Here is a 26,019-nt window from a genome sequence, read left to right on the forward strand (position 1 = left end):
GGAGGCAGTCCTGGTTGCCCTCTTCCCAGAAATGGCTGGAGGGCAACCCCCCGCTAATGAGGGGATAAGTAACCCCTGTTTCTGTGACTATGAGACTTGTCGCTAACAAAGTTGTGCAGGTGAAGCTAAAGTCATCTAGGGAAGCTGATACAACTCTGTCGTCATGCCGGAGACTCACCGCTGGTTGAAACGTTCATGTATGGCTGGTTGTAAAAGAGGTGGTATCAAGCCAAGATATACAGAATGCCGATTTGCAGACGGCATCTCCGGATTTGCAAGCTATATGTAAGCCATTAAGCACTAGCTGCCTTCGTTACTATCAATAGGCGGCACTGTCATTAGCCCATCCGACGCACCCCTGATAGCTCATCTGTTTGATAAAACTTTTCGTAGATGTATATCCTGACCAAACTTGAAATCATACTTTGTTGATCTGTAGACTAGACAATTCCCCGAATGGAGCAGCTGGTAACACGGCTAAAGTCGCAGGCATTATTGCCCTACAACTCTATTCCCTGGCACAGCATTGCGCGTCAAACTTGGCGATGCCATATAAGATTTACGAAGCAGAGTAGCAACAGCTTTATCAGTACTAGGTATGGGGGCTGATGCAACATAAAAATGAGAAATATTCTTGAATACTACTGTATTGGGCGATGGAGCCGCTGCGGCCCGTTGGCATCACCGGTGGGGTCAGACTGGCCGAGAAAAGACGTTTCGGGCATATCGTACCTGGCGGCAACGCATGCACAGTATGTAGCAGCAGCGGCGCTACTGCAACTACTTACTGCTTGCAGGCAGGCTGCAGAATTTTGTTCGACATTAATCAGCCGAGAAGCCCTCCAAAGAGGAAGTTGAAGAACATACTATCAAGCTTCGATTTGAGCGGATTCTCACAGCGGCACTAGCTCCAACGGCTTTGGCCGCGTTGATCAGCCCCACAGAATGCGAGAAAAATTATTCGCCGCTCCTCAAAACAAGGACGTATGGCGATGCGATGCAGGATAACAATGCAGGGGAGGCGGAGGAGCAGCCCTGGCTGGTGTCGCAAGAAGCATGAAACAATCAATACAGGGCCTAGAGCTCGGAGAAGGTCTCCTGGAGCGGCCAATTTGCGTCGGGCAAGCAGGTCGGTCGGCTGAGTGGTTCACCCGGAGAGTTGGCCTGGCCGCCGAGAATGGGCTGAGCTGAGTCGGGCGAGATGTAGGTGTAATTTGAAATGGCTTGGGCTGATGTCGGTGTGCCTGGCCATTCATCTGGTGTTATCGAATAAGCCTGGACGGAAGGGCTGGGGGTTCTAGAAAGCGCTGCGCTGCGGTGAGGTGATGTAATGTGATGGCATGGTGGTGGTGGCTTTTGAGTGCTTGATGTTCGGGTGAGATTGCCTACCTTGTCTAATACAGCGCGGTAGATGCCAGTGCATACTGTATGAAGATCAGTTGGCAGGCTGGCTAGCAGGACCAATGGGCACCGCTTGAAAGCTGCCCTGCCATTCTTTAACATCAATGCCAAACATCTCGCTAGTACCCAGGTAGTGTAGTTGTCCGATCAGTCGTATCGCGACCGACAGCAAGCAGGCCTTCTCCATCTCCCTAGTAATGAGGCAGGATTGGGAAGCTCTCTCATGGCCCTTGGAAGAGAAGGGCACCTCAGTGAAATATGATAGGTATCGTGCCTTAGCATTTCCAGGCAATACTAGATGCCTGGCCAGGGACGGGGGCTACATGAGGGCGTCATCATGCTTCACGCCTGGGTTGGGTCAGGTAGGTGCAGGTATGCAGTACCACAGCAGCCTTTGCTCAAAAGGTATTGGGGACCGCCTCAAAAGTACCCCAAAACGTGGATTTGGAGGACTAGAGCACCATTAATTAGGTAGGTAGGTGTTTTGCGGTTAGGGTGCGAGGTGAGATTATCGGCCAGATGCTGTACTGACCTCGAGGTACTTTGCGCGGAGTAGCATATACGGAACAGGCCGCGAGGCACGGAGTATCCATAGACACCTCGGCCGAGTGGAAAGTGGGCCTTCTAGAACGGCAGGCATGACTTGCATCTCCGGCCAAGGCGCAAGAAGCACCTAAAAGACAACAAGTCTATCGGCTCCACCTGGCGCACAACGTTCGTCTTGCAACTCTCAGCTTGGACGAGCACACGATACGAGACGAGGTTGGCTGCTGCTCACTCGCGAGCCAAAGAACTAGCAGCACTAGGCTAACGGCAACGCAGCCGACTCGCCAGCCACGAGCCCACAGCTAACGGGAAACGGGAAAAGGGATCGCTCCCCTCGACGGCCACTGCGCAAGAGGCTAGCATGAAGGGCCGATCCTGTTTGAGACTCTGGGATGGACGATTAATCGCTGCCTGCTTGCAGGTACACAGCCGAGCCGTTCTCTGGGACGCGCAGCTCCTTTCAGAGCAGAATCTCACTGCATCAAAGCTATTCTATTCGCAATCGATCTAAGCCCAGTAACGACAGCTCGGGGTAACGACAAAACAGATGCCGAGACAGCGCCTTGCAAACTCTGTTCCCCATGAAAGAAAACAAATAAACAAACAAACAAACAAAAAAGACAAAAACACACTTTTCCACCCCGAGGTTACATAATCTTGCCCGAGAACAAAAAGTCCCCAAATCCCTTGCCAGTTTCCAATCCCTTGTTTTCCGCCCTTTGAGAGGCAAGGTAGTCCAGTCTCTGGGCATCAGGCCATCTAATGCAGCAGCCAAGCTCTGCTGCAACAGGGTAGTGCAAATTTTTTTTTCTCGCCTTTTCCCTTCTTCTTCTCATCCGATTCTCCTTCTCTTTTGAACCAACGCCGAAGTTTTTTTTTTTTCTCAACCGTTGAGCCTAGCCTAGCCCAATCCCTTACCATATACTTTTCCAAACGAATGTGTGAGGGCAGCCATTTCAGAATCCGTGAGACCATGACACTCGTCGTGGAGGGGAGTCTGGCACAGGCCATGTCTGCATCTCCTACCTTCGTATTTGCAGCATCTGATAGAGCTGCTTCAGAGATCTGAAGTGACCCCTACCCCATCGTTAGCCCTTGAAATAAAATAAAAGCGGGCCTGAACATCTTGGAGCCGTCTTCTTACCAGAGTCAAATACATTTGTTACCACTAGAGCCACTGCCAGAGGACTTTCGGTCGATGCGAAAATGGCATGGCATTGCCCATCATTGGCAGCGCCTCCGGTGGCTCACCATCATCCACAATGCCGTTGACTTTATCGCGGAGGGCCCAGCTTTCTCCAGAGGCACTTGGTGCAACGAGTTCTGCAATTGTGTATTGTAGGATGCCGTCTCGGACACGAGGTGTGACAATTTCTCGGGACGTCATTGATGACGATTGTGACCGTTCACTGGCATCTTTGCCCTCAGCCTTTAGGAGAGAAAAACTCTACATTAGCGCGCCAGGTCTTATTGCACCAAACACTGCTTCAAGGAATATCCACGCTGTTGTTGGACGGCCGCCTCATTGCTTGATATGACTTACAATGCAGGTAGCACATGGCGAATTGTTCACCCACACCCAGTTCGGGCAGTTGTGTGAGTAAAAATTCTTGCAGCGGTATTTGTAAAAGCCGCCGCTGCTACTCATCTTCATTGATGTGACAAGGATAAAGTATGTGTGAAGGAAGGGTAAACTAAAAAAGGGCAGGTCAAGGTTCGCTGACGAGAAAGCAAGACCGCTAGCAAAAATGTTGCGTGGTATAACTTTTCGATTATTGAAAGAAAAGTTGAAAGTGTTGATCAAGATGAATGTGGGAAGAAAAGATTCTTTGACGACTTATATATCGAGATCGCGGACGACCGGCTTCATGAGGTCGACCCCCCGGACTCCTGGATGTACAGCATACCCATATGTCACGGAGTACTGCTTTACATCACCGAAAAATTATTCTCACCCTGCGCTACCCGCTTCCTCCGTATCTTAAAAACACTCTTTCCCTGGGGGGTGTTTGGCCAATGCTGCATTGCAGCCTCTGACCAGGTCTCCCATCCCGCTTGAAAAGACGGTAGCGCGGCCGGGGAGGCCACTGTTCAGGGGTGTCTGGGTCAAAGCCAAGGTCTGGTTCTAAATCCCCAGTCGCTTTACACATAGAAAACACACTAATAGCCGAATCCTTGTTTGCATGCTGCAGAGCACGGGTTGCTCAACGCCAACAAGAACACAGTATGTAACGCTGCCTATCACAGATGGATTTTGATTCCAACCCAAGATGCAACAAGAAGTCATGCCCGGGAAAGGGGTGTACTCAAACTTCATACCTGTCATTTGTGTAAGATATTCCGATAGCTGGCTTCGGACCAGGCAATGACCCTGCGCTGACATGTGAAAAATAGAACAACAAGGGGAAAAAATGGTTAGAGCCAGCGCGCTTTTTGCCATGCTAGCAGAAGCCTAGTAAATCACTACTACTGCTAGCACCTTCTCAGCTGCTGCTACCAAATATCCATGATGGCAACTCTGAGCAAGATTGCTCTATCTTTGATTTTTCTCTCTCTTCGTGTACCGTTGACATGTGTCAGCTCATACTGGGCGGCCGCCATATGGGACCGTCTCATCGACGGCTCGCCGGTCGAAGCGACCCTGAGTATCTAGTCGCATACTCCAGCATTCGGCTATATGTATGTATTATTGCAAATGGAGCAGTTTATACTCCTTCGCTTGTCTCGCCATCGCCCCTTGCATCCTGCAAGTGAGTTGGGTCTGGCTGTATACGCCGCTGGTCGACATGATGGATCTAAGACGTGGCCCACTACGGAGACACATGAAGCTGAAGCCGCCAAGTTAACTCGTCAACTACTTGAGCCTAAATATGAGGGATGTGTGAATCTAACGGGGGACGGGACTGTCCGGCCCGCACACTTAGGCGAGCAGAAGAGGATTTAGGCTTGTTTGTGCAGCTCTAGTCGATGGCGCTGGTCAACATTAGACACTTATTGACGGATCAGCGGTGACCGAACGTCATTCACTCTCTGAGCACACAACACTCAAATATGAGATGTAGAATCTGATGACCAGCCTATATCGAAGGAGTATTCCTCTCAATGCTATTCGAGCGGCTCGTCTCGCTTCTACAGGATACTGACCGACAAAATGTACATTCACTACAGAATCCCGGACGCATCTTGTTGGATTCGAGTCTTTCCCTTTCCCAAAAGTCTCAAGAGGTATCAACACTGTTTGTTCTGAGGCATTGCATGCTTGACGGCCTTCTGTAGAGTAAGTAGACAGCTATCTATCGGTAGTTGCTGCCGCTGCCGCTGCTGTTTACTACTACAGCTAATGGCGACTGGCATTCCTCTAACAGCAAAAATCATCGCTGAGGAAGGGCATCCCTGGTGTATGCGATTACAATACATCCTTGTTTATTTCATATGCAAACGGCATTTCCCCGGCGGTACGTTTATGGAATTTTGCCACGGGCATAAAACACGAGATTGAGGCGTTGCTTCACAGAGTTTGACGCGGCTGCAGCAGTAATGTGCATATTCGGGCTTCCACAAGCGTTGTCGTCTCAATGCTGCATGCGTTCAGAAAAAAAGAGAAGACAAGAGTTGTGATTGTTTGTTTGGCCAAGCATACTCATCCCACACGCTTGTTATGCAGCCTCTCATTGGCTGTACTGCATTCTTTGATTTCTCTATTTGGACTACGAGAGGAGGCTGTGATTGGCGAGTGTTTGGAAGTTCTCTCCTGAGGATTTCCTATAGGCTTTGGCCAATCACAGTGACCGAATTGACTGATGTTTTTTATTTGCTGCTTTCTCATCTGCCGCAGCCGAGCAGTAACAACAACTTGGGATCCGAACAAAGCCTGCATACGCAGACAGCCGCAAAACGCCGGAAATGTGACACGAGTAAGAAGGAAAAGAGTCTCTATACGAAAGTCCCGTCCCAAAATGCCGATGCTCTAATAGGCACTTGCAGCGAGGCATGCCATGGATTGGATTGAGACAAGAGCGCCCCTTAGCACACTGGGTCAAGGAACATCGCTGGTAGACTTCAGTTCGCTGCTACTACCCGGTTCCGCTTGGGCTTGGGTCTCGGTCCGCTCCGTGCAGCAATTGCGGCTATCTGGTCCGGCAAGCTTGTGCTGCTAATTCTGGAATCCTAAGCCGTACGATGGTACCGTTGTAGTTTGACAGGCCACGAGATTTTGACACCACTCAGAGCCCTCCATAGGGTTGTAATGGGGCTTCTAGGGCCATAGGATGTACAGGCCCGGTGGAGCAGTAGCAACGGCCCTGCGTCATTCAATGCCGTTTCAACATTTCGCCATTACTCAACTGTCATAATCTTTTTTGCCGCATTGACCACTTTGAAGTTGACAAGAGAGGGGGAGAAAGGGGCACTTGTACAATACTTGCGAAATACTGGAGTAGGACGGACACTTGCTCCTCGTACCAGCAATCTGAGGAGTCACATACGACTTCCAACTGTTTGGACGCCTTGGGCTGTCGCTCAGCCAAGCTTCCCTGGCCGTAATACTTCATAATATTAAGATGCCCCTCTAGTATCCGGTTGCCGATGCCTAGCCGATATTAAACGCCAATGGGTCAAATAGCTTTCTTATCCGTGCCATTCCATAAGCATTTTCTTATTGGGTCGCTATAACCTTCCTTGCTAACTCATACAGCCTTCTGGCCGGATAGGTGGATCCAGTGAATAATAATAGTAGTACTACTACGGCGGACTGCGGAGAATGTGCATGTACTCCGTGTACAAGGAAACAACGAAACGACGAAGCAATTTTTCTCCCACGCCTGTGCCGATGGCGTTTCAACCGCATGCTAGAAGCATCAGACGGGCTCCTAGAGTCGCGGATAATAACGTCTTTGGGCATGGCGTTTGCGGACTAGTAGTTGCAGAAAGCGAAGTTAAGCAAACAAGTCGGATTCGAGCGCGTGCCACCGACTCTAGCTGAGGCCCAATTGGAATAAGTTCCACGATGCCGGTCGGATGCTGTTTTGTCGCTACCAGCATGTTGCCCACTGTTCGCCAGTGCCATCAGGCAATCCCAATTTCGGCGAGCGATTATTGCGACATGTCCTTCTTATTAAGGAGTGGTATCTGTCTCTCCTCTGGAATCGCCACTGCAATTCCATAAGTCAGCTGTTCAAGGCGAAAAGGGACTCTGCAGAAGGGTGCCTGAGCACGACGAGGTAGCGCCAGATCCAAACCTCCGCGGGTCGATCCCTTGTTCCCGTTTCTGGTTTTGTGACGGCGCTGGCTAGCTGCTTTTGCGGCAATGGCGCACGCCCCTCCACAACCGAATATGGTGCAAGGCATATTACTATCACGTATCTGGCAGTGTCGTTTACAACGACATCTGCGGATAGGCGCAACACTTATACCGACGGGTCAATTTGCATAGTGCATACTAATGTAGCGTGCATGCCAGCCGGATTATGGGTTGTCGTTCCCCGAGCTGATGTTCCTCTCATATATGGCGTTCAGCTTGCAGGAAGGCTGCAGCCCAGCCTGACCGCTGTCAAGCGACCAACCAGTTCGTCTGCCCTTTCACTTGGCTGCATGCTCGTACATTAGCCGATAGTACTAGTATACTCTCCACGACATATTAATCTACTAGAGGGTGCGAAGGATGGTGAGCCATAGATTTGCTTGTGCTCGTACAGATGCCACAGCGCAGCTCCACACGGGTACTGCCGTCGCTAGAGACGTGTGTACGAGCCCACCAACACCACTGACAAGTGTTCGTGCCAGTCTCCGGGAATCCGGGCCGCTTGATAGAAGGATCTGTGTAGTACCTATCCACCTGGGAGGAGCATAAGGCAAAGCCGGCGGTGGGTGGTGGACCAAGGCTTTGTGAAACCATCAAGGCCTTCGGAGTGTGCGTCTAGGAGGCGACATCTCCGGCGCAGACATTTGTTGTCTCGGCGTGGCGCCTTGTTTATGCTCAAAGCTTCTCACCTAAGCGGCCTGCCCTATCTTAACTAGAGTCGTCTATTGGTTGCGGAGGGGATAGAAGAATGCGTCTGAGAACCTATTTGGTACACTATCCACCTCCTCTTGCTTACACACATTCCCCCCGTTTCTTTTCCTATCTTTTGCCCTTTTCAGCTGTGAGGGATGAAGACGAGTACACATGCACCTGGGCAAAAAAGAAGGAGGTGTGCAGTGCAGTGTAGGGAATATCAAGCTATCTCCCAAAACATTCTATATTGCAGCAGCTGAGAATCCTACTCATACGCTGAGCTGTACCAAAAATAAAAAATAAAAAAAGCAAACAAGTCTGCGTCTAGATTCTAACTGGTCCAACAAATAAAGTGACGCCAAAAAGCAAGGCAGCTACTAATGCAATGCCTCCTCACCAGCCCTGACAGAGTAAAAGCCCATTTCTCCCTCCCTCAGCTGAACATTCTAAAAAAGAAACCGAAATTCGTGGCACTTGTGAAGGCGGCAACTGGCTATTTGACAGCTGCGTGCATGTATCGTCTATGTATACTATTTTGTTCTTCTGTGGTAGTAATCTTTCGAGCCAGGGATAGTGGAGCCATTCGAGATTTTTAGACCCCAACTGCCCAGTAAAGGCCTTGGCAGGTCTATTTCGAATCAGCCGCAAGGAAAGATGCATGCATGAGAAGAGGGGCAAAAAGAGAGGGAGCGAGAGAGGCTCTGTCATCAAAGCTGAGCTGGTCTCCATGATGGCACGCGACAAGGTCTGAGCCAATCTTGGCAGTTTGATTATATGCAAGCAGCAAGCGCCATGTCTCAGATAAATGTCATCTTCTTTTTTATTTTTTGCATGCCCGCTCACCGACCAGCCTTTTTCATGGCCTCTTTTCTCCTTTTCTTCTCTGCGGCCCGGACTAATGACCGCCTGATGTCGCCGTCCTCAAAGGTGTCAAGGTTGAAGTATACAGGTGCAATTTCCTATAACAAGTTAGCGTCTCGCCTCACTTTTTATTTTATTTTTTATGCAAAAGGGTGGAGTGTAATGCTTAGAAAACTCACCAATAACCATTCTGGCCGGATGCCTGTGCAAGTGCGGATGTATTGCTTGGAGGTAAGGACGAATTCGTTGTACAGAACCCAGTCGTACTCTGTGCGAAGCACAGTTGAGGGATGAATCATGACGGCCTGCTCGTCCTTCACGGTGCGGTAAACCTTGCCAGAGCTCTCCTTCATGGCGACCTGCATGAAAAAGCCGGCCAGCATGGCCCTCCGGATGTTGGTGTAGTAATTCTTGTCCTCGAATGGCGTCGAGACTAGGTCGAGGCCGTGCGTCTCCATGATCCGCTTCAGTTGGGCACGAACGCTGTCTGCGCTGGAAAGGTGGCGGAAGGACAGGAAGTGCTCGTGGCACCACTGCTTGGCGTAGCTGGGATCCGCAGTCTCCTGACCCTTGAAGGCGTGGTAGGCATTGAGTAGTGTTAGGTGGTCACCGTCGGGGTGAGCGAAGTGTGCCTTCATCTCATCTGCACGCTTACGGCTATTGGCGGGTCGGACAAAGATCTGGGGGACTGACAAGAGGGAAGTGATGGAGAGAATCTCATTCGAGCAATAAAACTCCGGCGAGGAGATGAGCATGACAGCCAAGGCGGGGTCCAGGGGAAACTCGGACGCCAGACTGCCGAGAGTGGTCAGCTCACCGTCATCGTCGAGACAGGCAAGATAGTTGAGCTCTTCCAGGGCACGCATCATGGTCTCTGGGGCGGGAGGGTCCATGAGGTCGAAGTGAACAAGATCCTCAACGCCGAGCTTCTTCAGCTCTAGAACGGTGTTGGCCAAGTTAGATCGCAAAATTTCAGGATAAGTCTGCTCGATGAGCTCCTTCTTAAATGCCTTTTCAGTGTAAAGTCTGAAGCATTTACCAGGCTTTGTACGACCGGCACGACCAGCACGCTGCTGTGCCGAGGCCTTAGAGATGGGCGAAACCAACAGAGACTCGACTCTGATTCGGGGATTGTAAATCTTCTGCTTGCTGAAGCCAGGGTCGACGACGTAGACGATACCGTCAATAGTCAAACTGGTTTCAGCAATGTTGGTTGAAACGATAACTTTTCGGCCAGGTCGTCCTCCCTTCTTCAGCGGGCCGGGTGCCTTGTCAAAGATGCGCTGTTGCTGGTGAGGTGGCAGCGTGCCATATAGAGGATAAACCGCCAGCGGGCCGGCATCCACTTCTCGCGTCAGCTCCTCAGCCTCGAGGCCAATCTTTCGACAGGCATCCTCAATTTCGTCTTCACCTGTGAGGAAAAGGAGGATATCGCCTTCAGGTTCTGATGCGTGGATCTGAAGAACAGTCCTGATTGCAGCCTCGACGTAATCCTTCTCTGGCTCGGGTGTGTAGAAGATTTCGACAGGGTGAGTTCGTCCAGGAACAGCCAGGAGTGGAGCGTCGTTGAAGTACTTTTGAAACTTTTGAGCATCGAGCGTAGCAGACATGATGATGATTTTGAGATCAGGACGCCTCTCAGCAATCTGCTTGAGTAGGGCCATGAGGATATCCGTAGCCAAGGTTCTCTCGTGGGCCTCGTCGAGAATGATGCAGCTATATCGAGACATCTCGTGGTCGTGCATGGCCTCACGTAGAAGCATACCATCCGTCATATACTTCAGCATGGTCTTTTGCGATGTCTTGTCCTCGAAACGGATGCTATAACCGACTTCCTCTCCGAGCGAGACGTCCATCTCGTCGGCTACACGCTGGGCCACCGACATGGCGGCGACTCGACGTGGCTGCGTACAGGCAATAAGCTTGCCATTGAGATGCGGGAGTTCGTCGTATACGACGTACTGGGGGATCTGAGTGGTCTTTCCGGAACCAGTCTCACCGACGAAGACGAGGATCTGGGTCGAGTGGTACTTGTCGAGGAATTCTTGCCTAATGGCGAAAGTAAAAGTGAGCAATTCGCCCATGATAGTATGGGGAAGGGGAGCGAGAGCGATGCGGTGAATCCCACGTGACAACACATACCTTTGCTTGTGGACGGGGAGGTCTCGGCGTGTTTGCAAAATTTGAAAGTACTTTTGCGAATGCTCACGGCCTGTGAACGGGTTCGAGTCCGAATCTTCAGCCTTGGATGCCTGTTGCGCAGTGGTCTCGCGGCGCTTCATGCCGGCCAAAGGCGAATTGGCCGCCGGCTCGCCAGAGCCCCAGCCATTGTTCTCCTCCTCGTACATGTGAGCCAGGTACGGATTAGGCTTTCCGTCGGTCTTGGACTTCTTGTTGGAAGCCTCCTCGTAGTCGGAGCTCGCTCGTTTCACTGCTCTGTCCGCCATGGTGACGATGGTGGGCTGCCGCGCAACGGAAAAAAGATTGGTTGGCGCTGTATCAATATCTGTCAGTCGCGGTTGGTCTAGAAAATTTTGGCGGGACTGGTAGAATTACTCTTATCGATAACGATTAGTCTCTTACGGTGCATCGTATGGTGCTATTTGCACTGTAAGCGTCGAAGTCATTGTTTCCTTCTGGCGTTTACGAAAAAATTGCAAAGGCAGAGTATCAATAGTCTGAATATATTCTGGAACAAACATACTACTATTTAGCATTGTTTTTGAACAAGTATCTTCTATTATTATGAGAAAATACGGCTTTATTCCGACAAGTCATACATTCTTAGGCAGCTGGTCACTAACAGCAGTAGTGAGCATGTGCAGACATTGCGCACTGTAGCGACACTGCCCTGTTTCTCCCACTGAGAAAAGCACTGACAGCAAATAACCTGTTTTGAAATTCAGGTAAGAGGGGGCTGAGCATTGCTGCCCACTCACGAAACGAAGAGAGTCATCTGGCTATCTCCTGTATATTACGGGCCACTTATCGAATATATATATACTTTTTATTGTGTAGATAAAAGCGACTCCAAGACTCTACCTCACCAGCCAGATAGAATCTTCCAGGTGAAGCATCCAGGCTTCCTGCATAACTTTCGTTCAAGAAATGGCAACAGAATCAGATGCCGGCGGCTTTTCGCTCCAGGCAGACTACCGGGAGAATCGGCCCATCTTTACTCTTGGGTACCATGACTCTAAAAGAGAAACACCGCTGTCAGAGCTGCAATATGGATACCTGCTGAATCAAGATGCAAGTGAGCTGATGGTACCGCATGGGCTATTCCTGAATACTAACCGAGTTTCAGTTTTCTGTGGCTACTACGCCCATCACTAACAGTAACTTTAAATCTAGAGTCTTCAAGGTTGTATCGGACCATCTGGCAACTCTCAAGGCAAATGGCGAGAAGGGGACCAGCATCGCTACGGCGAGCCGCGCTGACCCTATCCTTCTTCCCCTCACCCCGGAGGATACCAGCATGTTCCCTTCTCAGGCAGTGAATACTTATGTTGCATACACAAGCCCCTGGATCGACCTTTGCTCAAATGACCCTGTCATTGCCAACATCTCTCGCCAAGTGCTGAACCTGGAAGTAAACTATGCCAGCTGGTGCGGCGTGAAGAGCATCATCATTACTGGACCAGACCGCGATGCGTCCAAGGACGGAGGAAACCAAGGCCTTGCGCAATACTCTAGGGCTATTCAGGAGGTCTTGACTATTGCGCCCTCCATATCTGTTTTGATCCATATTCCCATGTATCGCGAGCCGCTCGCTGGAGCCCAGAACGAGACACTCTCCTCGTTGAATGGACAGGAGGATTCGAAGACTGTTGGAGGCGACATTGATATCTTTACCAGCTGGGATTCCTGGAATCAAATCAGGTCGGTTTGCAAATACAACCCTAGGCTTCTTGTTGGTATGCAGACAACCACTTCTTTCTCGTTCTTTGCTTCTTGCTGACTCTCACCCCCATAGCGTTGAAGGTGCCGAAAGTTATGCCAGAGAAAGATCTGCAAAACCGCTGGTTCTGTGAACCCCTCCACTACTTGACTCTCGGCCCTGAGGTCTTCCAGAAAAACAAGGCAGGCTATCCCAGTCTCACCAGAAATCACCAGGATATGATTTTCGCCTACATGCGCTTGAAGAATGCTCCGTGGCTTCTGCTCTGCGACGTTGGCCCTGATGTGCGACACATTACGGATGGCAAGGATGAAAAGCTGCCTTTGTCAGAGGCTGATTTCCCCAGCTTAGAGGAAGCCAGTAGACCCGCATTTCGCGTGTCTACCGATTCTAACGTCTACTGCGAGTACTTGCGGTGGTTGGAAACGCAACAGGCTCCATTTTCAGTCTTAGAGACTCCTATTCTTACCAACTTCCAAGATTGGCTACAGTCGCCGTTGCAGCCGCTGTCAGACAATCTCGAATCAGCAACCTACGAGGTGTTCGAAAATGATGCCATCAAATACGACCAGTATGAGCTGGCCATAGCTGAGGCCCTGAAAGAATGGAACGAGCTTAACCTCCCCACATCTAAGCCTGGTGTTATCGTAATGGCAGTTGCCGGCTCTGGCCGTGGCCCTATAGTGACCAAAGCTATCCAAGCCGCGGAATCTACTGGTTCCAAAGTGGAAGTCTGGGCTCTTGAAAAGAACCCTAACGCATATGTATACCTCCTCCGGCAAAATGCCCAGAAATGGGGCGGCAAAGTCAATGTCGTTAAGACGGACATGAGAGCATGGAAAGGCCCATTGTTGTCGAATTCACCTGAGACTGGACCAGTTTATGGTAAGATCGATATCCTCATTTCTGAGCTACTCGGCTCCTTTGGCGATAACGAACTTTCTCCCGAATGCTTGGACGGTATTCAGCATGTTCTGGCAAAGCCTCACGGCATCTCCATTCCGCAGTCTTACACAGCGCACCTGAGCCCCATCGCCACACCAAAGCTTTACGCAGATATTTACTCAAGGGCTCAGACGGATGCCACCGCATTCGACACCCCTTGGGTGGTGAGCCTGTTTTCACTGGACTTTGTGGCTCAGAAGGTACCAGGCCACCCGAGATTTCAGGAAGCATGGGAGTTTTCACACCCCATTCCTGAATCCACACTCGATGCTGTTGTAGCGCGACGTTCCGGAGGAGTTGTCGGCGGCACAGGAGGATCCATGGCAGGTGCTGCAGGAGCGAACGACCACAACTCTAGATTCTGCCATTTGACATTTGTTGCTCGAACTCGTGGAGTGACCCATGGATTAGCAGGATATTTTGAATCCACCTTGTATGAGCGGAAGTCAGGCCCGAACAAGGGCAAAAAGTGTGAGATTAGCATTCACCCGGAGCGAATTGACGAGAAGAGCAAAGACATGGTGTCTTGGTTCCCTATCTTCTTCCCACTGAAGGTGAGTTTTGCTCTTCGAATCGGTCATTTGAGAAACGAGCATCTCCTAACATAGGTAATAGCAACCCCTTTACTTCCCTGCGGATACTGAGCTAGAAGTAAGCATGTGGAGGCAGACCGATGACACCAAGGTCTGGTACGAATGGCTCGTGGAGGCGTGGACATGGGTTGGACCCTCTGCACGTGTTAAGGTGGCATCTTCGGATATCTGTAGCAGCCGCAAGATAGCCTGCCTGATGTAGATCACGGCTAGCTAGTCGCTGGGCCGCATAGTTGCGGCATTCTGTAGCCTCAAGATTGCGGCAATCTAGGCCTAGAAAACTGGGCTTGTCTCTGACGGCGGTTAAAAATGTAGCCGATTTACTCGCAAATTCAACGCTGAAAAAAATCCGAAATCGGTCTAGAGCTGCATGCTCGGGAGAATGTTTCCTGCTTATTTGATGGCGAACTTAGGCTCAAGTGCACTGAGACATGCCGGGCGAGTGTTTTTTTGGCAATATGTTGATGCTATCAGCATCATAACGTAGCTTACACGCCTTCCAATGGACCCCGAAGCACCTCCGGGCCTCGCCGCGTTCCACGGCGGGGAAGGCGGTTGACCCGGCACCGGTACCGGCAATCGGGCAATCGCTCAAGCGCAAGCGCCGCATATGTGATATACAAGCACGTACTTGTACCGGGACTCCTTTCCAACCCCTGGTGATTTGTGTCTCTGGAACCGCTCATTGGCGTCTTGCTTTTCTTCCTTTATTCAGCCCCTCGGCCTTGCTGCGTGGAAGTGGGGATAGAAATTCGGCGCGGAGCCATGGCCTCTGTCCGATCGGCTCTTGGGGGGATGCCCCGCAAAACCGCGTTGCTGTCCAGCTATTACCCCTCCATCCCCAGACCCAGGACATATTTATCTTTGTCTTCCTCATTGTCTTCATCTTCGCCTTGTTCAAGCACCGAGTCTCTCGCATCTACCCGCAGACCCCGCCAAGTTTCAGCCCAGAGGCGCCAACTAGCCGCAATGTCAACACAAGCTTCACACCCAGCACTGCTCATCCCTGGGCCCATTGAATTCGATGATGCCGTCCTCCAGTCAATGAGCCACTTCAGGTAAATGTCACCGTTTCTTGGCCCGAGTTTACTGCATGCTAATTGGGATAATAGCGAAAGCCATGTCGGCCCTGCCTTCGTGAACACCTTCGGCGAGACCTTGAGCCTGCTTCGCCCGCTCTTCCAGACCACCAACCCTGCTTCCCAGCCTTTCGTCATCAGCGGCTCCGGTACATTGGGCTGGGACTTGGTAGCTGCCAATTTGATCGAGGCCGGTGAGGATGCCTTGGTGTTGAGTACCGGCTACTTTGGTGACAGCTTCGCCGACTGCTTGACTACGTATGGGGCCAAGCCTACCAAGCTGGAGGGGCCAGTTGGCGGACGACCCCAGGTGCCGGAAATCGAGAAGGCCCTTTCGGAGAAGAAGTATAAGATTGTTACCGTCACCCATGTCGACACTTCCACCGGCGTTGTCAGCGACCTCAAGAGCATTGTCCAGGCTGTGAGAAAGGTTTCTCCGGAGACGTTGGTTATCGTGGACGGTGTTTGCAGTGTTGCTTGCGAAGAAATTGCATTTGATGACTGGGATCTGGACGGTGTTATCACGGCTCCTCAGAAGGCTATTGGCTGCCCTGCCGGCTTGTCGATTTCGATGTTCAGCGGACGCGCGATGGAGGTCTTTAAGAACAGAAAGACTCCTCCAGGATCTTATTTTGCTTCGTTCAAGAACTGGACACCCAGTATGTAACCCAGATTCATATCCATTGCAAATTTCAGCCGATGCTAATGTTGAATCTTCTTCTAGTTATGCAAAACTACGAGGCTAAGAAGCCCTCATACTTTGCCACCCCATCACCGCAGCTTGTACACGCTCTAAATACTGCCTTGAAGCAAATTCTAGCCCGTCCATTGTCGGAACGCTTTCAGAGGCACAAGGAAGTGTCTAACAAGGTAAAGAAGGCGGTTGCCGACCTTGGCTTGAAAATTGTTGCAACCAAGCCCGAAGATCAGTCTTCAGCCATGACGGCCATTTATTTGCCCGATGGCGTTCAGATTGCAAATGTTCTGCCTAAGCTGGCCAGCAAGGGCGTCATTTTCGCAGGTGGCCTGCACAAGGAGATTGCGACCAAGTACATTCGGTTTGGACACATGGGTGTCTCAGTTGTAAGTGACTCTAGCTTATTCGCTTGACGATGATGAGACGATGATCATAAAAGTGCTGACAATTTCACACTATAGACGGACCCAACGCGGACGGATATCGACAATGCTCTTGAAGCCCTGAAGACCAGCTTGGCGGAGTGTGGATATACAGCCAAGGCTTAGGATGCTGGAGGGCGGTGGCGCTGGAATTTATAATGGAGGGATGGACGGGATGTTTCAAAAGCTAAAGCATAAGAAGTAAGTATGGAGGATGGACGAAAACTACAGTCTAAAAGGATGAGTGGCGTTGGTGGTGTTCCTAGACGAGATAGGAGTGCTAGCTATTTTGCAAATCATAAGGTTATGACACCCTTAGCCAAACAAGCGCGTTCTCATTAATAATACGCGACTTCACTTCCTTTGTATATGCGAGGTGAACCTGATGCTCATGCCTGCTTCTGGGCTCCTCACTTCAGAATTAGGCGCCCAGTTATCTATGAACTACCTAAGCTCGGCGAATGAAGTCACTTGCCTGCGGCAGCGCTTGTTCACCTAGACTTTGGGCTTGCGCCTCGCATTGAATCAGGTGGGGGGAGCATTGAGGTTGGAAGACAAGGCTGTCATATCACATCACACAGTAAAGTACTGCTACATGACCTCGGATGGTAACGTCATGATAGCGCTAAGTCCGGCCTAGCGATAGCGATTGCGTAGCAAGGATTGGTTGCCCAGGGCGGCTCGATGCAATATCTCCGGCCAGCAACGTAGGTACCTGTTACCATGGCCTTAGAGGCGAGCTGAAGCTGAAGTTGGGTTGGGCGGTTAAAATCAATCAAAGGAAGAGCGAGGAGTGGCCAGGACGGGCTGACAAAACAGCGATGGAGGGATTAGACCAGCGCAGCGTTCAGCCCCGCCATGCTTGCTGCCGACATTGGTGTCTTGGACTCAGGCATCGACTTGCTGTAGCTCGCTGCTGTAGGCGCTGTGCGACTGTGCGGCCCTGCTGACAATTACTGCTCCAGCCAGCTTCCAGGCATCGAACCGCCTGAAAGCCTCCGCCCTCTCCACTGCAGCAACCACGCGGCTCTAGCTCATTTCCCGCTCCAGCAAGCAGCGAAAAAAAAGGCTCCGCTGCTACTTGTTTTCTTTAACCTCGTCTCCCCACCGCGCCGCCCGCCTTTTCACTCTCCCTCACTTCCTTGCATTTTTCTTTTCTTCCACGACCCGCGCGCTCTTCTTTTTCGCTGTTGCCCGAGTTTCTCCTTCTCCTTCGCCTCCAAGAGATCGCAGAGAGAAACTCCCGACATACGCCACCGACGCACCGCACAGCCGCCACTTTGTGCGCTGCGTCGTCGACCGGATTTCGATTTGGTGATCTCGATTCCCTCCCCCGCCTTAGAAACAGCCCCCCCTCGCTCGCTGGTCTGCCCACCATGCCTACCATTGAGGAGCTCGACAGCACGGTCCGGGCCTTTTACGAAGGTCGCGGCGAGCAGGTACGCTCACCTGGCTTGTTGGAATTTCTTCTTATGGCAGGACTGTATTGAAGCTGACCCTTTCTTTTCGTGTTTGCTCCATGTATAGCAAAAAGCAGCTCAAGCCGCCTTGAACCAGGTAAATCCTCCTCCGCGTCTTCGTCTTCTCCACGGCAACCGATCTCTGTGCTATGGCACCAGGCCGCAAGCCAGAACAATCTTGCTAATTATTTTGTCAACTGCAGTTCAAGGAAGATCCCGATGCCTGGCTCATGGTCGACAAGATTCTATCCGACGCGCAGTATCCCCAGACGAAGTGTACGTGACCCCTCCTCTGCCTCTCCTCTACCCACCCACGTTCATGGCGTAACTACCAATCCAAGCTAGCTTTGGCGGCACAAAATCCTTTTTCCCCTTCCTTTTGCTAACGTTTTTGGACCGAAAAAAAGACCTGGGTTTACAAGTTCTCGACAATGTTATTATGACAAGATGGAAAGTTTTGCCTCGGGAGCAGTGCCAAGGTAAGCCTCTTGCTGCAAGCTGCTAGTCACGCAGCTGGCGTTGCTAATATCTTGGCTTCACTATATTTAGGTATTCGAAACTTCATCGTCCAGTTCATTATCCAGTGCTCCAATAGCGAAGAGACTCTGCGGGCCCAAAAGACCCTCCTGAACAAGCTCAATCTCGTGCTTGTCTCGATCCTTAAGCAAGAATGGCCACACAACTGGCCTACGTTCATCAACGAAATCATTTCTTCTTGCCATTCCAGCCTTTCGATCTGCGAGAACAACATGATCATTCTGCGCTTGCTGTCCGAAGAGGTGTTCGATTACTCAGCGGAGCAAATGACATCCACCAAGACGAGGAACCTGAAGCAGACCATGTGTGCTGAGTTCTCTCAGATTTTCACGCTCTGCCAAGAGGTTCTCAACTCTGCCAACCAGCCAAGCCTCATCAAGGCCACACTCGAGACGTTGCTCCGCTTCTGCAACTGGATCCCTCTGGGCTACATCTTCGAAACACCCCTTATCGACACTTTACGAACCCGATTCCTGTCCGTCCCGGAGTTTCGAAACGTCACGCTTCAGTGCCTCACAGAGATTGGTGGTCTTCAGACCGGTGGGCCTGGACAACCCAACTCATACGACGAACAGCTGGTTAAGATGTTTACTGAGGTTCTGACTACAATTGCTGACATTATCCCGGTCTCGCTCGACCTCAAGGCTACCTACCCGAGTAGCAACTCCAAGGACCAAGAATTTGTCCAGAATCTTGCTCTATTCCTTTGCAACTTTTTCGGCATGCATCTTAATGTAAGATTTTTTTGACTCTCCATCTAGCCCTACTTCTTGACGCGCTTTTTTACTAATTACTCTTTGATAGCTTATTGAAAACCTTCCCAATAGAGATTACCTTATTCACGGCCATTACTATCTTGTTAGAATATCGCAAATCGACGACCGAGAAGTTTTCAAGATCTGCCTGGACTACTGGTTGAAGCTTGTCCAAGAGCTTTACGAGGAGATGCAGCAGCTTCCCATTACCGATCTCAATCCTTTACTCGCTGTGGGAGGTGGCATGTCTGGAAGCGGAGCTCCGAACCCGAGTCTTTTGATGAATTACCCTCTCCGAAAGCACAAATACAACGAAGTCCTCTCCAACCTGCGAGTTGTCATGATCGAGAAGATGGTTCGTCCTGAGGAAGTCTTGATTGTGGAAAACGACGAGGGAGAAATTGTTCGCGAGTTTGTCAAGGAGGGTGATACTGTGCAGCTCTACAAGACCATCAGAGAATGCTTGGTTTACCTTACACATCTGGACGTGGTTGATACCGAGAACATCATGACTGAGAAGTTGGCCCGCCAAGTAGACGGTTCCGAATGGTCATGGCACAACTGCAACGTCCTTTGCTGGGCCATCGGCTCCATCTCCCTCGCCATGAATGAAGAGACAGAGAAGCGATTCCTTGTCACGGTTATTAAGGATCTTCTAGGCCTTACCGAAATGAAGCGGGGCAAAGATAATAAAGCTGTCGTCGCCAGTAACATCATGTATATTGTTGGACAGTATCCCCGTTTCCTCAAGGCTCACTGGAAATTCCTTAAGACGGTTGTCAACAAGCTCTTTGAGTTCATGCACGAGTCACACGAAGGTATGTATCCCCCTTAACGACTTCGTCTCGCTACCACGTGCTTACCCAATGAGCAGGTGTTCAGGATATGGCTTGCGATACATTCATTAAGATTGCTAGGCAATGCCGACGACACTTCGTCGCACTTCAGCCCAGTGAGACGGAGCCCTTTATTGAAGAGATTGTACGAAATATGGGCAAGATTACCTGCGATCTTACCCCCCAGCAAGTCCATACATTCTATGAGGCCTGCGGATACATGGTTGCTGCTCAAGGCAACAAGAATCAGCAGGAGAGGCTCTTGGCTGAACTAATGAACATTCCCAATGCTGCTTGGAGCGAAATCATTAAGCAGGCCAACATGAATTCTGCGATTTTGCAAGATGCTGAGACCATCAAGGTTATCGGAAACATCATGAAGACCAACGTTTCGGCATGCTCTTCCACCGGCTCTTACTTTTACCCACAGATTGGTCGAATCTATCACGACATGCTGCAGATGTACCGTGCCACAAGCTCGTTGATCTCAGAGGCCGTCGCGCGAGATGGTATGTTTCCAATGTTTCCTCTCTACTTACTTTCTATCCAACGCTCTTCTCCTTCCCCTTATGAATCAATTGGGCACTGACATGTATTATAGGTGACCTGGCCACCAAGATGCCCAAGGTTCGCGGTCTGCGTACGATCAAGAAGGAGATTCTCAAGTTGATTGAGACTTATGTTGAGAAGGCCGAAGATCTTCAGGCTGTCCGAGCTCAGATGGTGCCCCCCTTGTTGGATTCAGTCCTTGTCGACTACAACCGAAATGTGCCAGGAGCCCGTGACGCAGAAGTTTTGAAAGCCATGTCAACCATTATTACGAAGCTTGCTGTATGTGATCACATTGTTATGAACTCTACTTTTTTTTAATGTAAACTAACGTTGCAACAGGCGTTGATGGAAGATCAAGTTCCTACAATCATGGAAAATGTCTTTGAGTGCACTCTGGAGATGATCAACAAGGACTTTTCAGAATTCCCGGAGCATCGTGTCGAGTTCTTCAACTTGTTGCGAGCTATCAACCTGCACTGTTTCCCAGGTAAGTCGAGGACGCGTTCACAATACGAGGATATTGAATAAACAGAAACTGACTGGTAATATAGCTCTACTCAAACTTGACAACAACCAGTTCAAGTTTGTAATCGACTCTTGCTCATGGGCCTTCAAGCACGACAACAGAGACGTCGAAGCTGCCGGTCTTAACATGTGCTTGGAGCTGATCACCAACATTGCTGAAAAGACGGATCCTAATACCGCCAATGCCTTCTTCCAGCGCTTTTTTGTTACTATCCTGCAGGATGTGCTCTTCGTTGTGACGGACAGCGACCACAAGGCGGGTTTCAAGACGCAGTCTATGCTGCTGATGAAACTCTTCTACTTCATCCACCCGGCTGATGGCACACCACCGAAGATTCAAGGACCCATCTACACACCGGACCAGGCCCAGGCTGGAACTGGCAACCGAGAGTACCTGTCTGCCTCTGTTGCTACTCTATTACAGAATGCATTCCCTAACCTTCAAGCGTAAGTCATGATCCTTTCTTTCTAACTCAACTTGATGCTTACAACTACATATAGGGCCCAAATCGCCAGCTTCGTCGAGGGACTGTTCACACTGAACACACAGTATGACAAGTTCCGACTCAACCTCCGTGACTTTTTAATTTCTCTGAAAGAGTTCGCGGGAGATAACGCCGAGCTGTTTATTGTCGAGAAGGAGCAACTGGAGCGCGATGCCCGAGCTGCAGATATGGAAAGGCGACAAAAGGTCGGAGGTCTTGTGAAGCCATCAGATCTGGATGACGAAGAGCTTTGACTTGCGCAAGAGCTTCGTGCGGAAGTTGCGCCAAAACGGGATGCCGAAACCTCGCTAGGCTCAGAGAAGACAGAGGTACAGTATGGAGCTCTAGATGGGTGGGAGCTCTACGGACTGTGAAATAAGCCATCCATCCGCGTGCTTCAAGCCTAGCCTTGGCTTCAATCGACAGCGAGGGTTCTTGGCGCCGATTTTCTTTTGTATTGATACCAAAAAAACGATAGAGTCGCATGGTCCCATTTATGCCTTGACATTTATTAACCCATCGCCAAGGTAGGATGCCAGATTCTCTTTTTCTCTACCGTTTGAGATTCTGTCGATTCTGTCTGGCAGTTGAGCAAAAGCAGAAAAAAAAAAGCATGTCAAGCATGAGAGGGCTGGTCGTGTAGAAAATGGGAAGATCTCTTGGTCGTGTGAGGGACACGAGGGACAAAAAAAGGTTTCAAGGGGAAGTGAAAGAAGGAACTCAGAGAGAGGAAGAAAGGATGAAGATGACAAAGACAATTCTGTTATGAAATGTAGGATTTTTTTCCATACTATGAGGGGAGGACATAGATTTGGGTGCAGAAGAAAGTCGTGGATTGCTGCGTACTCGTCAGTAGGACAGATTATGAATAAATAATTCTTTTTTTACACATCCGTCATCCTGATTTTTCAAATGGGAGAGAAAGAGACAAGAGATGAATAGTAACAACCAACGTTGACTGTAGAAAAAAGCTACATGTAGTTATGCCAATAATGCTCAACCAGTTCATCGATCTTGTATGTCATCATAACTGCCCTTTGCCACCCCTCTCATACACCCAAGTCCACTCCGTAAAAAATGCCCATGTTAGAAACTTTGTAAAAGATAGTAACTAATATACAAAAAAAGAAAAAGAAGAAGAACATTGACGCATGCTCATATGCCCCTTTTCTCTTCTCCTCTCGGAGTTCATAATAAAAAAAATTTCCCGTATATCCCTTTTGCCTGTATCGGTTTTCTCCTCCATTCTTTGCTATAACAAAGGAAAAAAAAAAAAAAAATCAAAAAAGCAGATTATCTGGCAATGCATATATAAAAGACAGCATACAGTGCATCATTCTTCTTCTGCTTCTGCTTCTTCCTCTTTCTTACATGTAATATGCTTATTGCACGAGAAAGAAAAAAAGTCTTCCTTTCATCTTTCGCAGTCAAAATTCTCTCCTTCTATCTCGTTACTTCATTCTTCTTATCTTCTCTTTTCTTTTTTTTTTCCTTCAGTCAGTCTCTTCTTCAATCACTTTTAGAGGCCACGCCAGCGATTCGCGCCAGTGGGAGCCTAGGTATCCGGCAATGGCTCGGATCAGGTTTGCGCCTGCATTGCCAAACGTCCAGAAGCGACGGCAGCGATGTATCAACACGCCCAAGTACGCCAGAATCACCAATGCTTCGGGCAGAAGCTGCCGTAGGAGATCTACGTACTCGGCCTCCACCGTGACGATGAAGGCAGAAGGGGCATGAGGGACGTCCTGTTCGGGCAGAGCTCGGTGCATGTCAAATGCCCACTGAAGCGAATCAATGGCGATTCGGCAAGCGTCGGCGCTGGTTTGGTCAAGGCGGGGTGAGACGTCTCTATAGAGGGACGCTGCGGAGGATGGCGTCGATGCGATCATCTGGCGGAGAAAGACACACTCTGTGCCGGACTTGAGAGATATTGCTGCTATGTTGGCGTCATGCGTGATTCGTAGCAAAGGATATAGCTCAGACTGCATAAGATAATCCCATGTTGGGCGGATTTGGGCAAGGATGCCCCGATGCAGGTGGATACACTCAACCATTCGCTCGACGAAGCCGTGGAAGCTGACGACGCTGCCGCCACTGCCATTGCTGCCACCGTTTCCTCCACCGTGGACTCCCATAACATCGTGGTGGTAGGGAGGAGGCTGTGGCTGATGCTGCAATAACGTCTCAGCCAGAACTTGGTTGCTCAGCAGACTGGCAAACAGGAACCGCGGGACGCAGGTGGCCGTATCATCGGCGGGAACAAGGGAAGCGATGCGGGCGAAGGATGACAGAGCACGCGTCTGCAGCTCGGTAGCCTGATGGCGGAAAGACACAGCAGTCCCGAGTAGAGGGTTCTCGCCCGGCTTGGTGGTGAGGGACACGTGCAGCGCCGACAAGGCCAGCAGCTGGTCCATCAGATAGGGCGCATCGATCAGATGCTTCACGGCAACGTCCAGGACGATCTTGATCTGGCCGCGGGCCAAGATGCAGTCGCCCATTGCATCGGAGACATGGTGGAAGAGCATCAGGTGCTCGGCCGTGAAGAGCGACGCCGGAGGAACAGGCGGGTTGTATGCCGTGTTGGTGAAGGACTCGGTAAAGGACGGCAGCGTCTGCGGCCCTGTGGTGGGCGCCGGCACGAACCTGCCGCGGCCGGCGCTGAGGACAGACTCTGGAGAAGTTGACGATGGCTCATGGCCATAGACCGGCCACGGTCCCGGGTGATCCGGTTCGCAGGATGATGGCGAATGCTGCGACTTGCGGCTGAGATGCGAATCGGCCGGGCTGTGCGGCAGCGGCGGCTGCGGTAGGGGCGACAGCTGGTTCTGGCGAGAGGGCGGAAACGAGCATGCGCGCTCAGCAATGGTGCAGTTGGTGCAGGCTGGACGCCGCTCGTCGCATCGAATGTGCCGTCGCTTGCACTCGCTGCAGCCGTTCCTGGATTTGCGGTGCGAGCGTCGAGTCTTGACGACGCCGTTTGAACCGGAGCTCCCGTTGAGCTGGTGGTGCATTGTCATGGTCATCGGGGCGGCGGGCTGTGCTCTATCTATGGCAAAGACGGGAGGGGAAAAAAATAAAAGACGAGTACAGGGACGATGGAGAAGGGAAGAAGAGGGAAGAGCAGGTGTTTCGGACCCAGAGGCCCGGATGCTCTGGGTGTGTTTGTGTCTGAGTGGTGTTGTGGTTGTCTCTGCTCAGCCCGAGCTGAAGTAAGGTAAGGTTAGCACACCAATACAGCACCCTGCCGTGCACTGGCAGGCCTAGGGGACCGTCAGGGCCACCGCAGCCGCAAGATGACAGGCGCCCCGGCGGCATGTACTGCCTGGGTACTGGTCGCACGCACCGTTCCTATCGGCGGTACCTGGGCTGTACTTTTCTCGCTGTAAGTGGCCGTGGCTGCCGTAGCTGCCGCACAGGCGTTTGCTCCGCCACAGGCCCTCGGGAGCGGAGCCGAAAGGGCCAAAGTCCGAATACGAGAGGGGCCGGATTTGACAGATCGTCGCGCCTTATAAAAGTCCGTGTCCGACGTCCTGGCTCTGCTGCCGCTGACTGAGAAAAGCTGCCGCATCCAGTGCTATAACGGAGCAATCTTCAAGTTTTGAATCGCGTCCATGCGGCGCAGATGCGGTGGACCCAGCCAGTCTCCCGGCAATTGTCTAGGGCAATGAATGATATAGTTGCTGCTGCTGTATGGGGTAAATACTAAACACGTATAACAAACCCCCGAGTCAGCCGTGCGTCACGGAGCCATGATTGGCCAAAAGCACCCGATACCGAGAACAGGCTGAGCTGCATGGACAAGTCAGTGCCAGGTACTGTGTTAGGTAACATCAAAGCACAGAATATACCCTGCAAGAGTGATGTGTCGCAAAGCAAAAAAAAAAAAAAAAAAAAAAAGACTGCACGCATGCCTACTTGGACAAGAGATGCCCAACCCGGAGAGACGCAAAGCAAATGGCTCGAATGTGCACCGATAAATTGATAAATCGGGCCCCGTAGTCAATTGTCGCTCAGCGGCCTCGGTATCCGGCAGTTGGGATCATAATTCCACAATTTCGGGCAGCCTGGAGAAAACTGGGAGCCTGCATCTTGGTCCAGAGATGGAGCCACGTCATCGAGCGGAGTGGCGGGTGTGCGTCGCAGTATAAATTCGCTCTGTGGACATCAAGTCTCCGTAAAACTCCGCATCGTGACGGGCACCGAGTTGATAAGAGAAAAGGGGACGAAATCAAGCAGACAGGTCTGGCGAAACGTCCAATGCTGGGAAACTCGCAGTATTTATACGATATGCTCCGCCACATTGCACTCGAGAGGGGTTGATGGTACGAAGCATTTAGGCGTTGGGTTACCAGAGATCGGGCGTGGGTCGTCTATTCTTAGTGGAAGATACAGATCATATGGCAGCATGACTATTTCGCACTAGCAGAAAATA

The 26,019-nt window shown here is 50.8% G+C and overlaps 7 protein-coding genes across 7 annotated transcripts; 3 read left to right on the forward strand and 4 right to left on the reverse strand.

Annotated features, from left to right (window-relative positions):
- Nucleotides 1-2,706: 2,706 nt before the first annotated feature.
- TrAFT101_004204 (uncharacterized protein) lies at nucleotides 2,707-3,106 on the reverse strand (the record flags this gene model as incomplete). Its single annotated transcript, XM_066127093.1, has 2 exons — nucleotides 2,707-3,024; nucleotides 3,092-3,106. The coding sequence occupies 2 exons, from the start codon at nucleotides 3,104-3,106 to the stop codon at nucleotides 2,707-2,709; spliced, it is 333 nt and encodes a 110-aa protein (XP_065983202.1).
- Nucleotides 3,107-3,115: 9 nt separating this feature from the next.
- Nucleotides 3,116-3,601, reverse strand: TrAFT101_004205 (uncharacterized protein; the record flags this gene model as incomplete). The annotated part of the gene is made up of 2 exons (XM_066127094.1): nucleotides 3,116-3,376; nucleotides 3,491-3,601. The coding sequence occupies 2 exons, from the start codon at nucleotides 3,599-3,601 to the stop codon at nucleotides 3,116-3,118; spliced, it is 372 nt and encodes a 123-aa protein (XP_065983203.1).
- A 4,337-nt stretch (nucleotides 3,602-7,938) lies between these two features.
- PRP43 (DEAH-box ATP-dependent RNA helicase prp43) lies at nucleotides 7,939-11,302 on the reverse strand. Its single transcript, XM_024898998.2, has 3 exons — nucleotides 10,943-11,302; nucleotides 8,980-10,849; nucleotides 7,939-8,898 (listed from the first exon to the last, which is right to left on the reverse strand). The coding sequence occupies exons 1-3, from the start codon at nucleotides 11,245-11,247 to the stop codon at nucleotides 8,779-8,781; spliced, it is 2,295 nt and encodes a 764-aa protein (XP_024766010.1). The 5' UTR covers nucleotides 11,248-11,302; the 3' UTR covers nucleotides 7,939-8,778.
- A 606-nt stretch (nucleotides 11,303-11,908) lies between these two features.
- Nucleotides 11,909-14,441, forward strand: TrAFT101_004207 (uncharacterized protein; the record flags this gene model as incomplete). The annotated part of the gene is made up of 4 exons (XM_024910461.2): nucleotides 11,909-12,052; nucleotides 12,108-12,717; nucleotides 12,777-14,200; nucleotides 14,262-14,441. 4 exons carry the CDS (start codon nucleotides 11,909-11,911, stop codon nucleotides 14,439-14,441), a joined length of 2,358 nt encoding a protein of 785 aa, XP_024766009.1.
- Nucleotides 14,442-15,004: 563 nt separating this feature from the next.
- On the forward strand, nucleotides 15,005-16,563 carry TrAFT101_004208 (uncharacterized protein; the record flags this gene model as incomplete). The annotated part of the gene is made up of 4 exons (XM_024907245.2): nucleotides 15,005-15,297; nucleotides 15,352-15,977; nucleotides 16,043-16,401; nucleotides 16,477-16,563. The coding sequence occupies 4 exons, from the start codon at nucleotides 15,005-15,007 to the stop codon at nucleotides 16,561-16,563; spliced, it is 1,365 nt and encodes a 454-aa protein (XP_024766008.1).
- Nucleotides 16,564-17,347: 784 nt separating this feature from the next.
- On the forward strand, nucleotides 17,348-22,551 carry TrAFT101_004209 (uncharacterized protein). Its single transcript, XM_066127095.1, has 11 exons — nucleotides 17,348-17,876; nucleotides 17,965-17,994; nucleotides 18,101-18,173; nucleotides 18,305-18,376; nucleotides 18,447-19,168; nucleotides 19,239-20,007; nucleotides 20,064-20,534; nucleotides 20,627-20,856; nucleotides 20,917-21,064; nucleotides 21,129-21,549; nucleotides 21,604-22,551. The coding sequence occupies exons 1-11, from the start codon at nucleotides 17,814-17,816 to the stop codon at nucleotides 21,839-21,841; spliced, it is 3,237 nt and encodes a 1,078-aa protein (XP_065983204.1). The 5' UTR covers nucleotides 17,348-17,813; the 3' UTR covers nucleotides 21,842-22,551.
- TrAFT101_004210 (uncharacterized protein) lies at nucleotides 22,415-25,913 on the reverse strand. The gene is made up of 2 exons (XM_024903089.2): nucleotides 25,436-25,913; nucleotides 22,415-25,376 (listed from the first exon to the last, which is right to left on the reverse strand). The coding sequence occupies exon 2, from the start codon at nucleotides 24,608-24,610 to the stop codon at nucleotides 23,081-23,083; it is 1,530 nt and encodes a 509-aa protein (XP_024766006.1). The 5' UTR covers nucleotides 24,611-25,376; nucleotides 25,436-25,913; the 3' UTR covers nucleotides 22,415-23,080.
- Nucleotides 25,914-26,019: the final 106 nt, after the last annotated feature.

This window comes from Trichoderma asperellum, chromosome 2 (genome assembly GCF_020647865.1).
Source record: "Trichoderma asperellum chromosome 2, complete sequence".
In the NCBI taxonomy this organism is placed as follows: Eukaryota; Fungi; Ascomycota; class Sordariomycetes; order Hypocreales; family Hypocreaceae; genus Trichoderma; species Trichoderma asperellum.